This window comes from Penicillium longicatenatum (assembly GCF_028827895.1).
Source record: "Penicillium longicatenatum strain IBT 33135 chromosome Unknown contig_2_segment0_segment0, whole genome shotgun sequence".
Lineage (NCBI taxonomy): Eukaryota > Fungi > Ascomycota > Eurotiomycetes > Eurotiales > Aspergillaceae > Penicillium > Penicillium longicatenatum.
Window position 1 is genome coordinate 877,895 of NW_026643120.1, and position 12,386 is coordinate 890,280.

General features: G+C 49.4%; 5 protein-coding genes across 5 annotated transcripts; 2 read left to right on the top strand and 3 right to left on the bottom strand.

Annotated features, from left to right (window-relative positions):
- Positions 1-2,309: 2,309 nt before the first annotated feature.
- On the top strand, positions 2,310-3,439 carry N7484_002850 (putative TIM barrel metal-dependent hydrolase; the record flags this gene model as incomplete). The annotated part of the gene is made up of 2 exons (XM_057113270.1): positions 2,310-2,330; positions 2,456-3,439. The coding sequence occupies 2 exons, from the start codon at positions 2,310-2,312 to the stop codon at positions 3,437-3,439; spliced, it is 1,005 nt and encodes a 334-aa protein (XP_056973410.1).
- A 381-nt stretch (positions 3,440-3,820) lies between these two features.
- On the bottom strand, positions 3,821-4,249 carry N7484_002851 (uncharacterized protein; the record flags this gene model as incomplete). The annotated part of the gene is made up of 3 exons (XM_057113271.1): positions 3,821-3,877; positions 3,939-4,003; positions 4,075-4,249. The coding sequence occupies 3 exons, from the start codon at positions 4,247-4,249 to the stop codon at positions 3,821-3,823; spliced, it is 297 nt and encodes a 98-aa protein (XP_056973411.1).
- Positions 4,250-5,221: 972 nt separating this feature from the next.
- Positions 5,222-6,989, top strand: glr1 (glutathione-disulfide reductase GLR1; the record flags this gene model as incomplete). The annotated part of the gene is made up of 3 exons (XM_057113272.1): positions 5,222-5,595; positions 5,672-6,504; positions 6,556-6,989. 3 exons carry the CDS (start codon positions 5,222-5,224, stop codon positions 6,987-6,989), a joined length of 1,641 nt encoding a protein of 546 aa, XP_056973412.1.
- A 1,518-nt stretch (positions 6,990-8,507) lies between these two features.
- N7484_002853 (sulfotransferase family protein) lies at positions 8,508-9,287 on the bottom strand (the record flags this gene model as incomplete). Its single annotated transcript, XM_057113273.1, has 1 exon — positions 8,508-9,287. The coding sequence occupies one exon, from the start codon at positions 9,285-9,287 to the stop codon at positions 8,508-8,510; it is 780 nt and encodes a 259-aa protein (XP_056973413.1).
- Positions 9,288-10,210: 923 nt separating this feature from the next.
- On the bottom strand, positions 10,211-12,133 carry pbs2 (mitogen-activated protein kinase kinase PBS2; the record flags this gene model as incomplete). The annotated part of the gene is made up of 2 exons (XM_057113274.1): positions 10,211-10,606; positions 10,664-12,133. 2 exons carry the CDS (start codon positions 12,131-12,133, stop codon positions 10,211-10,213), a joined length of 1,866 nt encoding a protein of 621 aa, XP_056973414.1.
- Between the last annotated feature and the right edge of the window lie 253 nt (positions 12,134-12,386).

Sequence of the window (12,386 nt, forward strand, 5' to 3'; positions counted from 1 at the left end):
ACGGGCCCTTTGATCCAAACTAAAGCAAGCGAGCTTTGGTCCCGTATCCCTGAATATCGAAATCAACAAAAACCTGCTTTCTCAGAGGGCTGGCTTACACGCTTTAAAAACCGGCATAATCTTCGATATCATACTTTCCACGGAGAAGCTGCTTCAGTCCCATCTTCTGTACATGATCAGATAGAAGGAATTCGTCTGATATGTGATCAATATGAACCATCTGAGATATATAATATGGATGAAACTGGCCTATTTTGGCGGCAGATGCCAAATGGGGGTCTTTCTCATAGAAAACTCGCTGGAAAGAAGAAAGATAAGACCAGAATATCTCTTATTGTCACAACAAATGCAGATGGTTCAGACCGATTACCTTTATGGTTAATTGGGACTGCAAGAACACCACGTGCGCTCCGGGGAGTCAATTTCCAAGCTCTAGGATGTGTCTGGCGTTGGAATAAGAAGGCGTGGATGCGTCAAGACATCATGAGAGAGTGGTTATATGCTTTTTATAGGCGTATTCCCATACATAAGAAAGCTTTATTGCTTTTGGATAATGCCTCTCCACATATTGCTGGTCTGAAGTCTATCCCACCACCTTCCCATATTAGGGTTCTTTTTTCCCAGCAAACGCAACTTCTATATATCAACCTCTAGATCAAGGGATTATTCAAAATTTGAAGCACCATTATCGGAAGAAATGGATGCGCTGGGTGATTGCTATTCTTGATCGAGGTCTTGATCCACAAGATCGGATGAATATATCTTATACGCTCTTTTGGTTAATCCAGGTTTGGAAGAGCTCAGTTTTAGATCAAACGATTGAGAATTGCTTCAAAAAAAGCACTTTAATACGTTTAAAAGATGAGACCAAAAGAGATCAGACCGAAAGTGAAGATCAGACCGAAACTGATTTTCAACTAATTTCTGAGCCAGGGTTAACCATTGAGGTTCAAGCTCTATATAATGAAGCAGTTGAGAAGCTTGGTCATAATGATATCATACCATTTGATCAATTCTTGAATCCAGCAGGGGAAGATATTATAGTTGAAGATGGGACCGATGGGCAAGATATATATATTGATATAGAGAGCTCTGAAGCACAAGATATCGAAGAAAACGGGCCTCCACCAGAGATTCCGTCCAATTCTGATATAATGGGTCATCTACAGGATATATTACTATGGGTTGGAAGCAAGGAAAAGAGCACATCAGACCATATACGTCAGGTTGAGAGCTTAATCAGCGAGTTTGGCAAGATTCAGGTCGAGGAGAAGCGTCAGGTGACCCTAGAGGATATGGGATGGAAGCCTAAATAGGCAATAGGGCTTAGGCTAACTGACTAATTGATTACGTCATCCTCTCACCCTTAGCACCTCTCACCCTTAGCACATAATTTTCCATGGATAGGTGAGTGTGCTAAGGGTGAGAGGCGACTGTAAAATGTATATGGCCAGACATCGTGGACCTCAAGTCTTGACAATCGCTGAAACGTTGTGCGTAGTTCGGGTTACTATCAGCGGCTAATCGGCACCTGATCCCGAGATGACCAGAATTGCGCACTGATGAGCTACTTTAACCCGCAAGATAAAAAAACTCGTGGAAATAAGAACCTGATATGAGCAGAGGCTGGAACGATACAGGGGAGTTTTAAGTCCGACTCAATAATAATGGTGGTCATAGGATTGTCTTGACGTGATTGAAATCTAGAGAGGCCGTTACAGCTTAAGGACATCGGTAAGTCAAATCGACCTAATGCTCTACATGGTTGCCAAATGAGAGGTTTTTTTATGGCTAAGGTGGGTCGTGCATAAGTATAGCGCAGACCAGGCAGTGTCCAGTGCTTTGCAGCACGTTCGTATACCCGTGTTATCGGGACGCGGCTCGGCTCCATAATATTTCTTCAGGTCGGATCGCACCGCATTGCAATCCACAGACCCCGCTAGAACGTTGTCCCCTGAACGTTTTGATCGAGAAGATTTTTTAAAATCCACAACCGTGGGTGGCTTAGATGACAGGCCGTCAACCGAGAAAAGGGGTGGAAATGTTTCTTACAATTCCTTTTGCCGCTCGCCAAACCTCCGCTATCAAAGTGGGTAGCCTCACTCGGTCGACTTCCGCGACTCCCTAAATGGCCCTTCGACATCCCACGCCCATTATTGTTAAACTGTTAAAGCTGACTGTGGAGTCAGATCTGAAAAGGCCCATATTGTGGATTGATACACGGGACTCGGCAAATTTTTTTATGTGAACGATTTCCTTGCTTTTCCACCAGTTAGTTCAACAGTCACGGAGGTTGACCGACAGACGGCATGTTCCCGGCCAGGGCCGCAGTAAGGGTGACGAGTATCAGATCCTGCTCATCGGTGAGTTGGCACTCTCGTTCCAGCTTTTTTTCTTATACTCCTCCTCTTTTCCCGTGTTTTCCATGCTATGAACCCTATTATCTCGTCGCCAGCATGCTGATTTCCACGCAGCCCCCTCCAATATCTTGACCTCACCGCGTCTATCACTGACGGCGGTTTCTTCGCCGCATGCTGAGCGACGGCTGAGCCATACCACGACAAGGAAACAAAGACTCCCCGCGCAATCATGGGATAGTCACATGCATGTCGTGGAACCCCAGCGGTTCCCAGTCTCGAAGGCAGCAGTATATCAACCACAAGTACACACACTTGCCGACGCTCTCGCCTTCGAGTCATCTGTCGGTGTCGAGAACCTCGTGCTCGTCCAGCCCTCTATTTATGGCACAGACAACTCCTGCCTGCTGGCTGCCCTAACTAAGCTCGGCCCATCTCGAGGTCGGGGAGTGGTTGTAGTTGACCCGATTACTACCAAGCCGGAATCCAAGATTCTGGATGAGTGGCACGCTCTCGGAGTTCGTGGTCTACGCGTGAACCTTCAATCCGTCGGGAAAGTGATGGAGCAAGCCGAGTTGGAGGAGACATTACTTCGACACGCCGACATTGCACGCCCTCGGAACTGGATCATTGAGGTCTACCTCCCTCTGAAGATGATGCCTGTCCTTGAGTCTATCGTGCCTCGCCTTGGCGTTACGGTCTGCATCGACCACTTTGGTAGCCCCGAGCTATCCCTTCCAAAGGCGAAGGACGGCCTTCCCTTCGACCCATACACACTCCCCGGCTTCCGGTCTCTCATCTCTCTTCTCCAACTGGGAAGCACCTATATCAAAATATCCGCTCCCTACCGACTGACCAGTGACCAATCTCAACATCAACTGAAAGCCATGGCCCGCGAGTTCTTAGCGGCGGCCCCGGACCGCACCATTTATGCTACCGACTGGCCTCATACTCGCTTCACCGGCATTGACATCAACCCCTTCACTGAATGGTGCTTGGATCTTTGCTTGGGTGTGCCAGGGCTCGCAGAGAAACTGTTTCGGAGGAACACCGAGCGGATGCTGAGTGTGGAGTCCAGCTGATGGTTCCCCCGAGATAATGTCAATATTTACTCATTGCCTTTGCATTGCAATTTGGCGTTTTTATTTTCCAGCGTTAATATATCCCTGGGTTGATCATGAAGATCCCCATACATCGAATCAACTACATCAGTTTTCCTTCTTATCATGAATGTTCCAATTGTTTAAGCAGACCACCCTCGCCTTTCCATAAGTCTATAGTCCAATATACCGAAGGCAGGAAGAGGTAATAATTATATGTAATCCAATCTTTATTCAACTGATGTTTCAAAGTTTATCGACACCGAAAAAAGTCCGCGAGAAGTATCCCTCCGGCCGTGATCCCTCTGCACATATAGGCATGTACAGGTATGAACATGACCCATCCCATCCCCATCGCCAACTCTAAACATTCGCCGCATCTTGGAAAACAGCGTGCGAGGTACAGATCTTCTCCTTGCCCTATACGACATCATGAATTAGCATCCACTCAACTCAACCAGTCCTTTCAACAGTCACTTACAATCTCGTAGCAGCATGCAGGTCGAGACTTGTCCTCACACAGCTGAGGGGTCTTCAGAAGAACACCTACAAGGAGATGGATTAGCTAACTGAACAATACACCCATGATGTTTCTTCTTAATGCGTGAGATACATACAGTCCGTAGCTGTATTGGCCTTGGGGTTTCCTCTGGCAGATACCAAGTCGCGGCAGCAGTAGGGGCTCTGGACCATGCCGGTCTTGTCTTGAGCGAATTCGCAGCTCATGTTGATCTTTTTAGCTGAGCCAAGAGCTAAGGTCATGGCGACGAAGACGACAGATGAGAGACGCATATTGGCGGTGGGAAAAAGGGTGATCAGAAGATGAACGACTGTTGGTCGGTTGTAAAGGAAGATTTGTTAATGTATAGGCACTGATCGCGTTTTCTGAGAGCTGGAAGGCGGCCACAGGCTACGAAGGAGTTCGCCAGTCAAAATACCTTGCTCTATTGGCTAGCAAGGTAATTTCCTGGTTTCTAGGAGGCATGGAGGTGATTTCTGGGACATTGATTGGAGGGCAGGGTGGTTGGTTCATCCCCTTGCATTCTTGTTTCCTCGTGAATGTGGGTGCGCCGGTAAACAGGGGGAGCCCGTGCCTGGTTTAGCTAAAGACAAGAAGTGCAACAGGATTCTTGGTAGTGGTTTTTGTTTCATGTGAGTCTATCCTCCGAGACCTGGAGGTTTTCGAAGGGGTGAGGACTGGGATGTTGACTTGGGCCCTCTAAGGGCTATGACCACACATCCATGACCCTTTTCTCGTATCACTTCACTCTCTAGTGGACTATTTACACAGATTGTAGGGATCATTATCAGAAAGTGTAAAAGCACTGTGCTTTGACAGTGTTATACGCGGCACCAATTAAAGCCCAAACTTTTGCCAGCTTAGGTGAGAACTGATTGCGTTGCTAAATTTTCTTATATTTACCCGCGCATCCGGTTCTTGCAAAAAACCCAACGAATGTAATGCAAAGAGACTCGTGGCGCGGAAGTTCCTTGGTTAAAGATCTACTGTAGGTACAATGAAAGGAATAACATACCTGACGAATGCCCAAAGAACAGAGTTTCTATATAGTTCGACATGCTTATCCAATTTGATTATTCATCGACAATGATCGCATCATACCGGGCGGTGTGGGGCTGACTGCAGAGCAGAAGCGTGAACTACCAATCCGCTGGTTCTGGGCTCTCAGCAATTATCAATCACCGCCGGAGTGTCGTTACTATTTTATTAGCATTCCCTCTTGTACATACCCCTCCATCCTCTCCATGCTCTCCCGCTCCCTACCCACCCACACCTCCCGGATCAGCTTTCGCTCCTCCCTGACCCGGTTTTCCGCTAAGAATATCCATACTGGTCTCTGTCCGACCGTCAATCGAACCCTGGCGTCCATAAATCGTCCTGTCACCGCAATTGCTCCTGCTTCGCGCCTTTCCTCGATCACCCGACACCTTTCCTCTTCCACTCCCACACTTGAGAGCAAATCTTCCACAATGGCCCCTACCGAGCAACAGTACGACTACATCGTCCTAGGAGGTGGTAGCGGCGGCAGCGGTAGCGCCCGTCGCGCAGCTGGCTGGTATAACGCAAAGACTCTGATCGTGGAGAGCGGTCGGTCTGGCGGTACCTGTGTGAATGTTGGGTATGTTAGAACCATATATAATTAATCATTGGCATGATGGCATGGTGCACAAGCTCAGAGCTGACCGTGAAACTAGCTGTGTCCCCAAGAAGATGACCTGGAACGCCGGAACTGTCAACGAGACAATTCACATCGGCAAGTACTACGGATACGATATTCCCGAGGGTACCAAGTTCAACTACAAGTATTTCAAGGAGGCTCGTGATGCCGAAATCAAGCGCCTGAACGGCATCTACGAGCGCAACTGGGGCAAGGAAGGCATTGACCTTGTCCACGGCCGCGCCCGCTTCGTCGAGCCCAAGGTTATTGAGGTTTCCCTCGAGGATGGTACCACCGCCCGCTACGCCGGAAAGCACATTCTGATCGCCACCGGTGGCCGACCCAACATCCCCGATACCCCGGGTGCCGAGCACGGTATCACCAGCGACGGTTTCTTCGAGATTGAGGAGCTCCCCCCTAAGATTGCTGTCGTCGGAGCTGGCTACATTGCCGTTGAGCTTGCTGGTGTCATGAACGCCATGGATGTTGAGACTCACATGTTCATCCGTGGTGAGCAGTTCCTGCGCAAGTTCGACCCTATGATCCAGAAGACCATGACCGATCGTTATGAGGCGGCTGGTGTCAAGATGCACCGCCACCACTCCGGCTTCAAGGAGATTAAGCTTATCCGTGACGGAAAGGGAGCCGACCGTTTGATCAAGCTTATTAGCAATGATGGTACCGAGATGGAGGTGAACGAGCTCCTGTGGGCCGTTGGTCGTGTTCCAGAGGTTGAGGATCTGCAACTCAACATCCCCGGCGTGAAGCTCAGCTCCAGTGGTCACGTTGTTGTCGACGAGTTCCAGAACACTTCCGTCGAGGGTGTCTACGCCCTTGGTGATGTGACTGGCCAAGCCGAGTTGACTCCAGGTAAGGAAAGCCATATCGGGGTTACAGGATAAATCACTAACCATTTTTTAGTTGCAATTGCCGCTGGTCGCCAGCTTGGTAGCCGTATCTTCGGCCCCTCCGAATTCAAGACCGCCAAGCTCTCCTACGAGAACATCCCCACTGTTGTTTTCTCGCACCCCGAGGTCGGCTCCATCGGTCTCACTGAGCCCGAAGCCCGCCAGCAGTACGGCGACGATAAAATCAAGACTTACCACACCAAGTTCACCGCGATGTACTACAGCCTTATGCCCGCTGAGGAGAAGGCCAAGAACCCCACTGAGATGAAGATTATCTGCGCCGGTCCCCAGGAGAAGGTCGTCGGTCTGCACATCCTTGGTCTTGGCGTCGGCGAGATGCTCCAGGGCTTCGGTGTTGCCGTCAAGATGGGCGCTACCAAGGCCGACTTTGACAGCTGTGTTGCTATCCATCCCACTAGTGCCGAGGAGCTGGTTACTCTGCGGTAAATATGGACTATATAATATGAACAACCAATTTAGAGCAAAATTTAACATGAAAAATTGTCAACCACACGTTTCACCTGGCTCTCCAATTTCAAAATATCACTAAATCAAGGCAATCCCTGTCTAACATCAGTATGCTCATTCAACCCCCAAGCCATGGAACTCGTATCATGAACCGTACACTGTCTCATATCCCTCCTGTACTTATTCACATATGGCCCCCCAACAGCGCGATGCATAACACAAGTGTTATCCCAAATGGCCAAGTCTCCAGGTGAAGTCCACTCAACACCAACGAGATGCTCATCCTTTGTAGCAAGCCCAAACAGTTTCTGGAACAGCTCATCTGATTTCCCCGCCTCAAGCCCCTCAATATGATGGATATGCGCGGCAATATAAAGATTCATCCGGCCTGACGCTTCGTGTCGCTGAACAATCTTATGCCGACCCATCGGATAATCAAGCGGCTCAATATCAGCATACGCCTCAGGCGCAGCTACTTTCTTCGAATGGTGCATCGAGTGACAAGCCACGTAGTCGTTTGCTAGAAGTTCGTCTCTCAGCTTTGCAGAGAGGTTGCCGAATGCAGCTCGTGTATCTGCGAACTCGGTCGAACCGCCATCCCAGGCGGAGGGAGTTCGTGCGCTAGAAGGAGCGAGTACCCGGCTCGGCGGGGATTGAAGCTAGAGTCCACATGGAAGAGACTGTTTCCCTGGCCCTGATTTTAGTGGTTTCTCGAACACGATGATCATAGTATTCGGGCGCTTATTCTACCTTGTTTGCTTGTGCTCGTGGGCTGGAGGGATTCAGGATCGACCCGTCTAGCTCAATATTGCTCACGTCGAAGAGTTCCGCGAACCTCAGCCGGTTTGGTCGGCCTGCTTTCATGTAAGGCGTTACATCGTCTAGCTCTCCTAATCGTTTGGAGAGTGCAATGTGGGATTCGTCGGTGAGGCCTGTTTTGCGGAAGACTAGGACGCCATACTGATGCTTTGTTAATTTTTGTAGGTGGATTACAGTTAAAAGGAGAAGGTTGTTTGCCTTAGTTAACGCAGCCAAAATCTCGCTAAACACATCATCTGAGATTGGAGTTGAGAAATCCACTCCGCTAACCTCCGCAGTGAATGTTGGATGGAGAGGTTTGACCGAGATATTCGAGAAATTGCTACCACTCAGGAGAGACATCTTTCCAGTACCTGAATACCTAAATTGATCCAAGCCGAGTGAGGGGTTCATATAGAGTCCCGGCTACGAAGTTCACTTTATCAATAGCCGACATAGAACCCCCACATCGATCAATGCGCTCTTACCCCACACGTAACCATGTCTACTCCAGTTGAACCATAATAGGCTATTGCGGGGAGAGCTATATGTGTTATTTGAGTTGGATACGGGGCTATTCGATTCCCATGTGTGGCCTTCCCTCTGTATTATCAGTATTAAGTCAGGTGGATCTCCCCGTCTAGCAGTTTTGATATGTCCCATGTCTGTGCCCTCTATGTACTGAGGTCAGCAAAATGTCTACCGATACAAAGCCCAAGCCAATCCAGTGGCACCAACAGCCAAAATAAAAGCCCACCGCGTCAATCCCCTCCGAATATGCAGTTTGGCAATCTTCTCAATCGCATCCCCATCATTGATATGCGGGAATGGCACATCCTTCGGAACCTCCTTCCCAAGCGCCTTACACAAAGGCTCCCACCCATCCTTAACATCATAAAACACAAGCCGATGCTCAGGAACAACCTCCTTCAACCACTCAATATGCCGATCATATGTCTTCCTTGTCGGAATCTCCTCATCATAAAGCGTCTTCCACTGCACGCTCAATAACTTGAGGTAATTTATAAAATGTCTCATGCCAGGCAAGGGAAATAGCACACCGCGCAAGAACCAAAGGAACGTATAATGCATCACATGGTTCATAGATTTCTCCCAGGACACCGGATCCCGGACAGTACAGATTACCTTGGCATCCGGGTACAGGGCCATCAACTCAGGGACGAGCTGGCCACCTGGCGAATCGGTCGTGGCGGCATAACCATCATACTGGCGCGCTAGGAGTTCTAGGAGGGCTTTCTGATGCGTGTCACCTCCTGCGGCCCAGTGCTTGAGTGCTTGAATCCATGTTTTGATTTGAATAGGGGGTCCTAACGTTGCTTGAGTTCCGCAGTGGAAGGTTGGGCCTTCTAGAAGGATATCCAGGGCTGTACTGAATGATGCGGTTCCAGTTCGTGGGAGTCCGGCTCCGATGACTTGGATTGTTGTTCCTGGTTGCGGGACAGATGGTTTCTGTCCCATGTTGATGTCCGCTTACTGTGAAGCTAGCAATTTGTCCACTCAGGCTTGGTTTTGGTGTGGGAATTGGAGTCCAGCTGATAGACGTGGAATTTCCAGTGGACTCGGGTTTGTTTGGGTAATTCACTGGAACTGTGGAAGGCTGAAATAAAGGATGGCTAAATAGCAAGGTTTCTACATGTTACATAATTTGGCCCCTTTTTCCACTTATGCTTATACCGTGCGGGGAAGGTTTTATGCTCCAAAAGATCTTCATATGCCTGGAATCAAGATAATGAGACAGCTTTGCTCAATGATTGGGAGTAATTTGAGTAAATTGGTAAGAACTACTCTCTACTTTGGGTCATCGTCCTGCTCTCCCTTCCCTATTCATATGGAAGCTAGACCGACTCTATGCAACTGCCAACAACCCAAAAATGAGTTATGCGTGTTTCCTAAAATGGGGTGAACCCTTTTAAAGACCTTGAAAAAACCGGGCATGTACAATGTGGAGAGAGCACATCATATTGAAGACTTGATTGAACAGAGAGGTACAGTTGGGTTTAAATTTATCATTTGAATGTATTCGGAACCATCGTAATAACATCATGTATGTCTAATAAAAGACGGCTGGGACGCCGGACGCTGGTGTACCTCAATAAGGCAAATAGGTGCTCCCTAGAAATGAACCCGGAGGCTCACAGATTCACGACCAAGTTGTTTGCAAGTGATCAAGGATATCAAGTCAGAATTTGATAATCTGGCGTGTCTATGGTAAGGCAGCGGGGCGAGAGACAGGGTCAGTAACCAGCGTGTCGACAAAGATCCATGTCGTCAATGAAGACGGCGCCGGCGCCGTTTTAAATGCCCCGAGATAAATATCTGAGGGATGACGGTAGTATTGTAGACAAGAATGCAAAATTTCAAATAGTGAAAGATCCATCATTTCACTCTCCCAGTGAAAAAGGAGCAGCGTCATCAACCAAGGGGCTAGTGGCTACTTTGTCCAAGGCCACGGCGTGCAGAGCAGGCTTATCACTGGTGGGAAGAAGACCTTTGCTCTTCATATCCAATTGCTTTTGGACCCAGTCAGCGACTTCTTTGTCCTCGGTGACAGAAGATGGAAGGCCCTCGCCAGCTGCCGACGCCTCGGCTTGGGCTACAGCCTCATTCTCAGCCTCGGTAGGGGGCTGCATAAGGGGCTTGAGCCAAACGTGGCGAAGCAGCATATTGTAGGTTGGTCGGTTCTTCGGGTTCTTGTCTAAACAGGCCTCAACGAATGCGTGCGCCTCTTCGGAATAACCATCCGCAGGAAGGGTTGGGGGATCTCCATGGACAATAGCCTTGATTAAAATGTTAGCTTAGGATCTCACTTAAAAGTTATTGGAAGAGGTACTCACGTGTAACTGGCTGAAGATGTTGGTGAATGTCTCCGGTGGATACGGGTACCGTCCCATGGCGCATTCAATGATGGACAATCCCAAACTCCAAACGTCGCTCTGCACACTATATGTCCCGCCGCTAGTACTTCCCGACTGTTGCATACCACCGCCTGCAATGCGCTCTGGAGCCATGTAGCTCTGACAGCCGATGTTGGTCTTGGCGATACTGGCCACCAAGTTTCCGCTTACGCCAAAGTCGCAAATCTTGATCTGACCCTTGGTATTGACCAGGATATTGGTCGGCTTCACATCGCGGTGGATGATATTGTGCTCATCCTTGAGCGATTTCAATCCCATGATGGTGGATAAGGTCATCTTTCGCAAAATATTCTCAGGCAAGCCGCCTTCGTAGATTTTGTCAATCGAGCCGCCATCCATATATTCAACACACATGTATACAGCGCCCTCTTGGAAGAATGCGCCGTAGAAATCGATGATAAAGGGGGAAACACATCGGTGCAGGATATCCAATTCCATAATGATCTGGGCGAACTTGGCCTCATCCAGCTCTAGTCGGATTTCCTTCATCGCCATGATAACACCAGACAGATTATCTTGGCGCGCTTGGTCGGCATCCTCAGCTGCCCGACTAACAATGCCACTCAGACCTAGGCCGGGTTTCCGAAGATGAGGCCGGCTGTGTCGAACTTTGTAGACGGTACCATAGTTTCCCTTGCCCAGCTCGTCTAGGCGATCCACTTCGTCTAAGGAAATCTTGAAACTATGACCAGAAGAGAACTCCACACCCCCACCATGTAGTATCGCTTTGTTTTTGAAATTCAGGGTTCCAGATTTGGTGTCGATGAACTCGGAGTATTTGCTAAAAGCTGACTCACTCCCATTCTCCTTTTCGGGTTTGGTGTCGGTTTCATTCGACCCATTTGGCGGTGGCGTTCCACCGGTCACGTCTGACAGCTTGAGACCAGGTTTCATTCGCTTGGCAGCCAGTCCGCTAGGTCTGGGGGATGAGGACGGACTCGTCAGTGACGGAACCACAGGCGAAGAGGACCAGTGATTCTGATTAGGCCGGGAAGGGGGCGGTAACCGCCCAGCCAAAGCACCGCCTGCACCGGCATCGTTGGATGTGGGGATGTGCCCGGTGGATGCGACATGCGGCACACCTTGTCGAGAAAGAGAAAACGCCTTCATTTTGGCCATGATATCCGGATTCAATCCTCCCCCTTTTGGGGTACCAATCGAGGCTGTCGGGTGTGGCGATGCCCCGGGACCCCGCCGTGCGGCGTTGATCTGGGCTATGGAACCTGACGGCGCGGACGTGCCTGCGTTGCCAGCTTGGGATGAAACGGATGGCTTTGATGCGTGATCAGTAGTCGCAATACCTTGCGATATGGGGGATAAGCCTCCGGAGCCTGTGCTGTGGTCGTCATCGGTCGGAGGAGTCTCCACGGCGGGATCGCGGTCGGCCATGATTATCGCGGGGTTTACGGAGAACGAGGAAGCCCGACGACAGGGGCTGGTGTAATTGCTGCTTGGCCGTCTTGAACTTAGGCACCGGGAGTCGGTGCTGTATTCCAAGAAAGGTAGAAGGGAGGTGGGGTGAAGGTTTTAAAAAGGTAAATGGCTGAAGGAACTTTTTTTCTGTGAGGTGAAGTCACCCGTTGAACAGGGAAAGATAATATAAAGTGGGGGGAGACAAGACGACATTGTACTTCCTCAATTC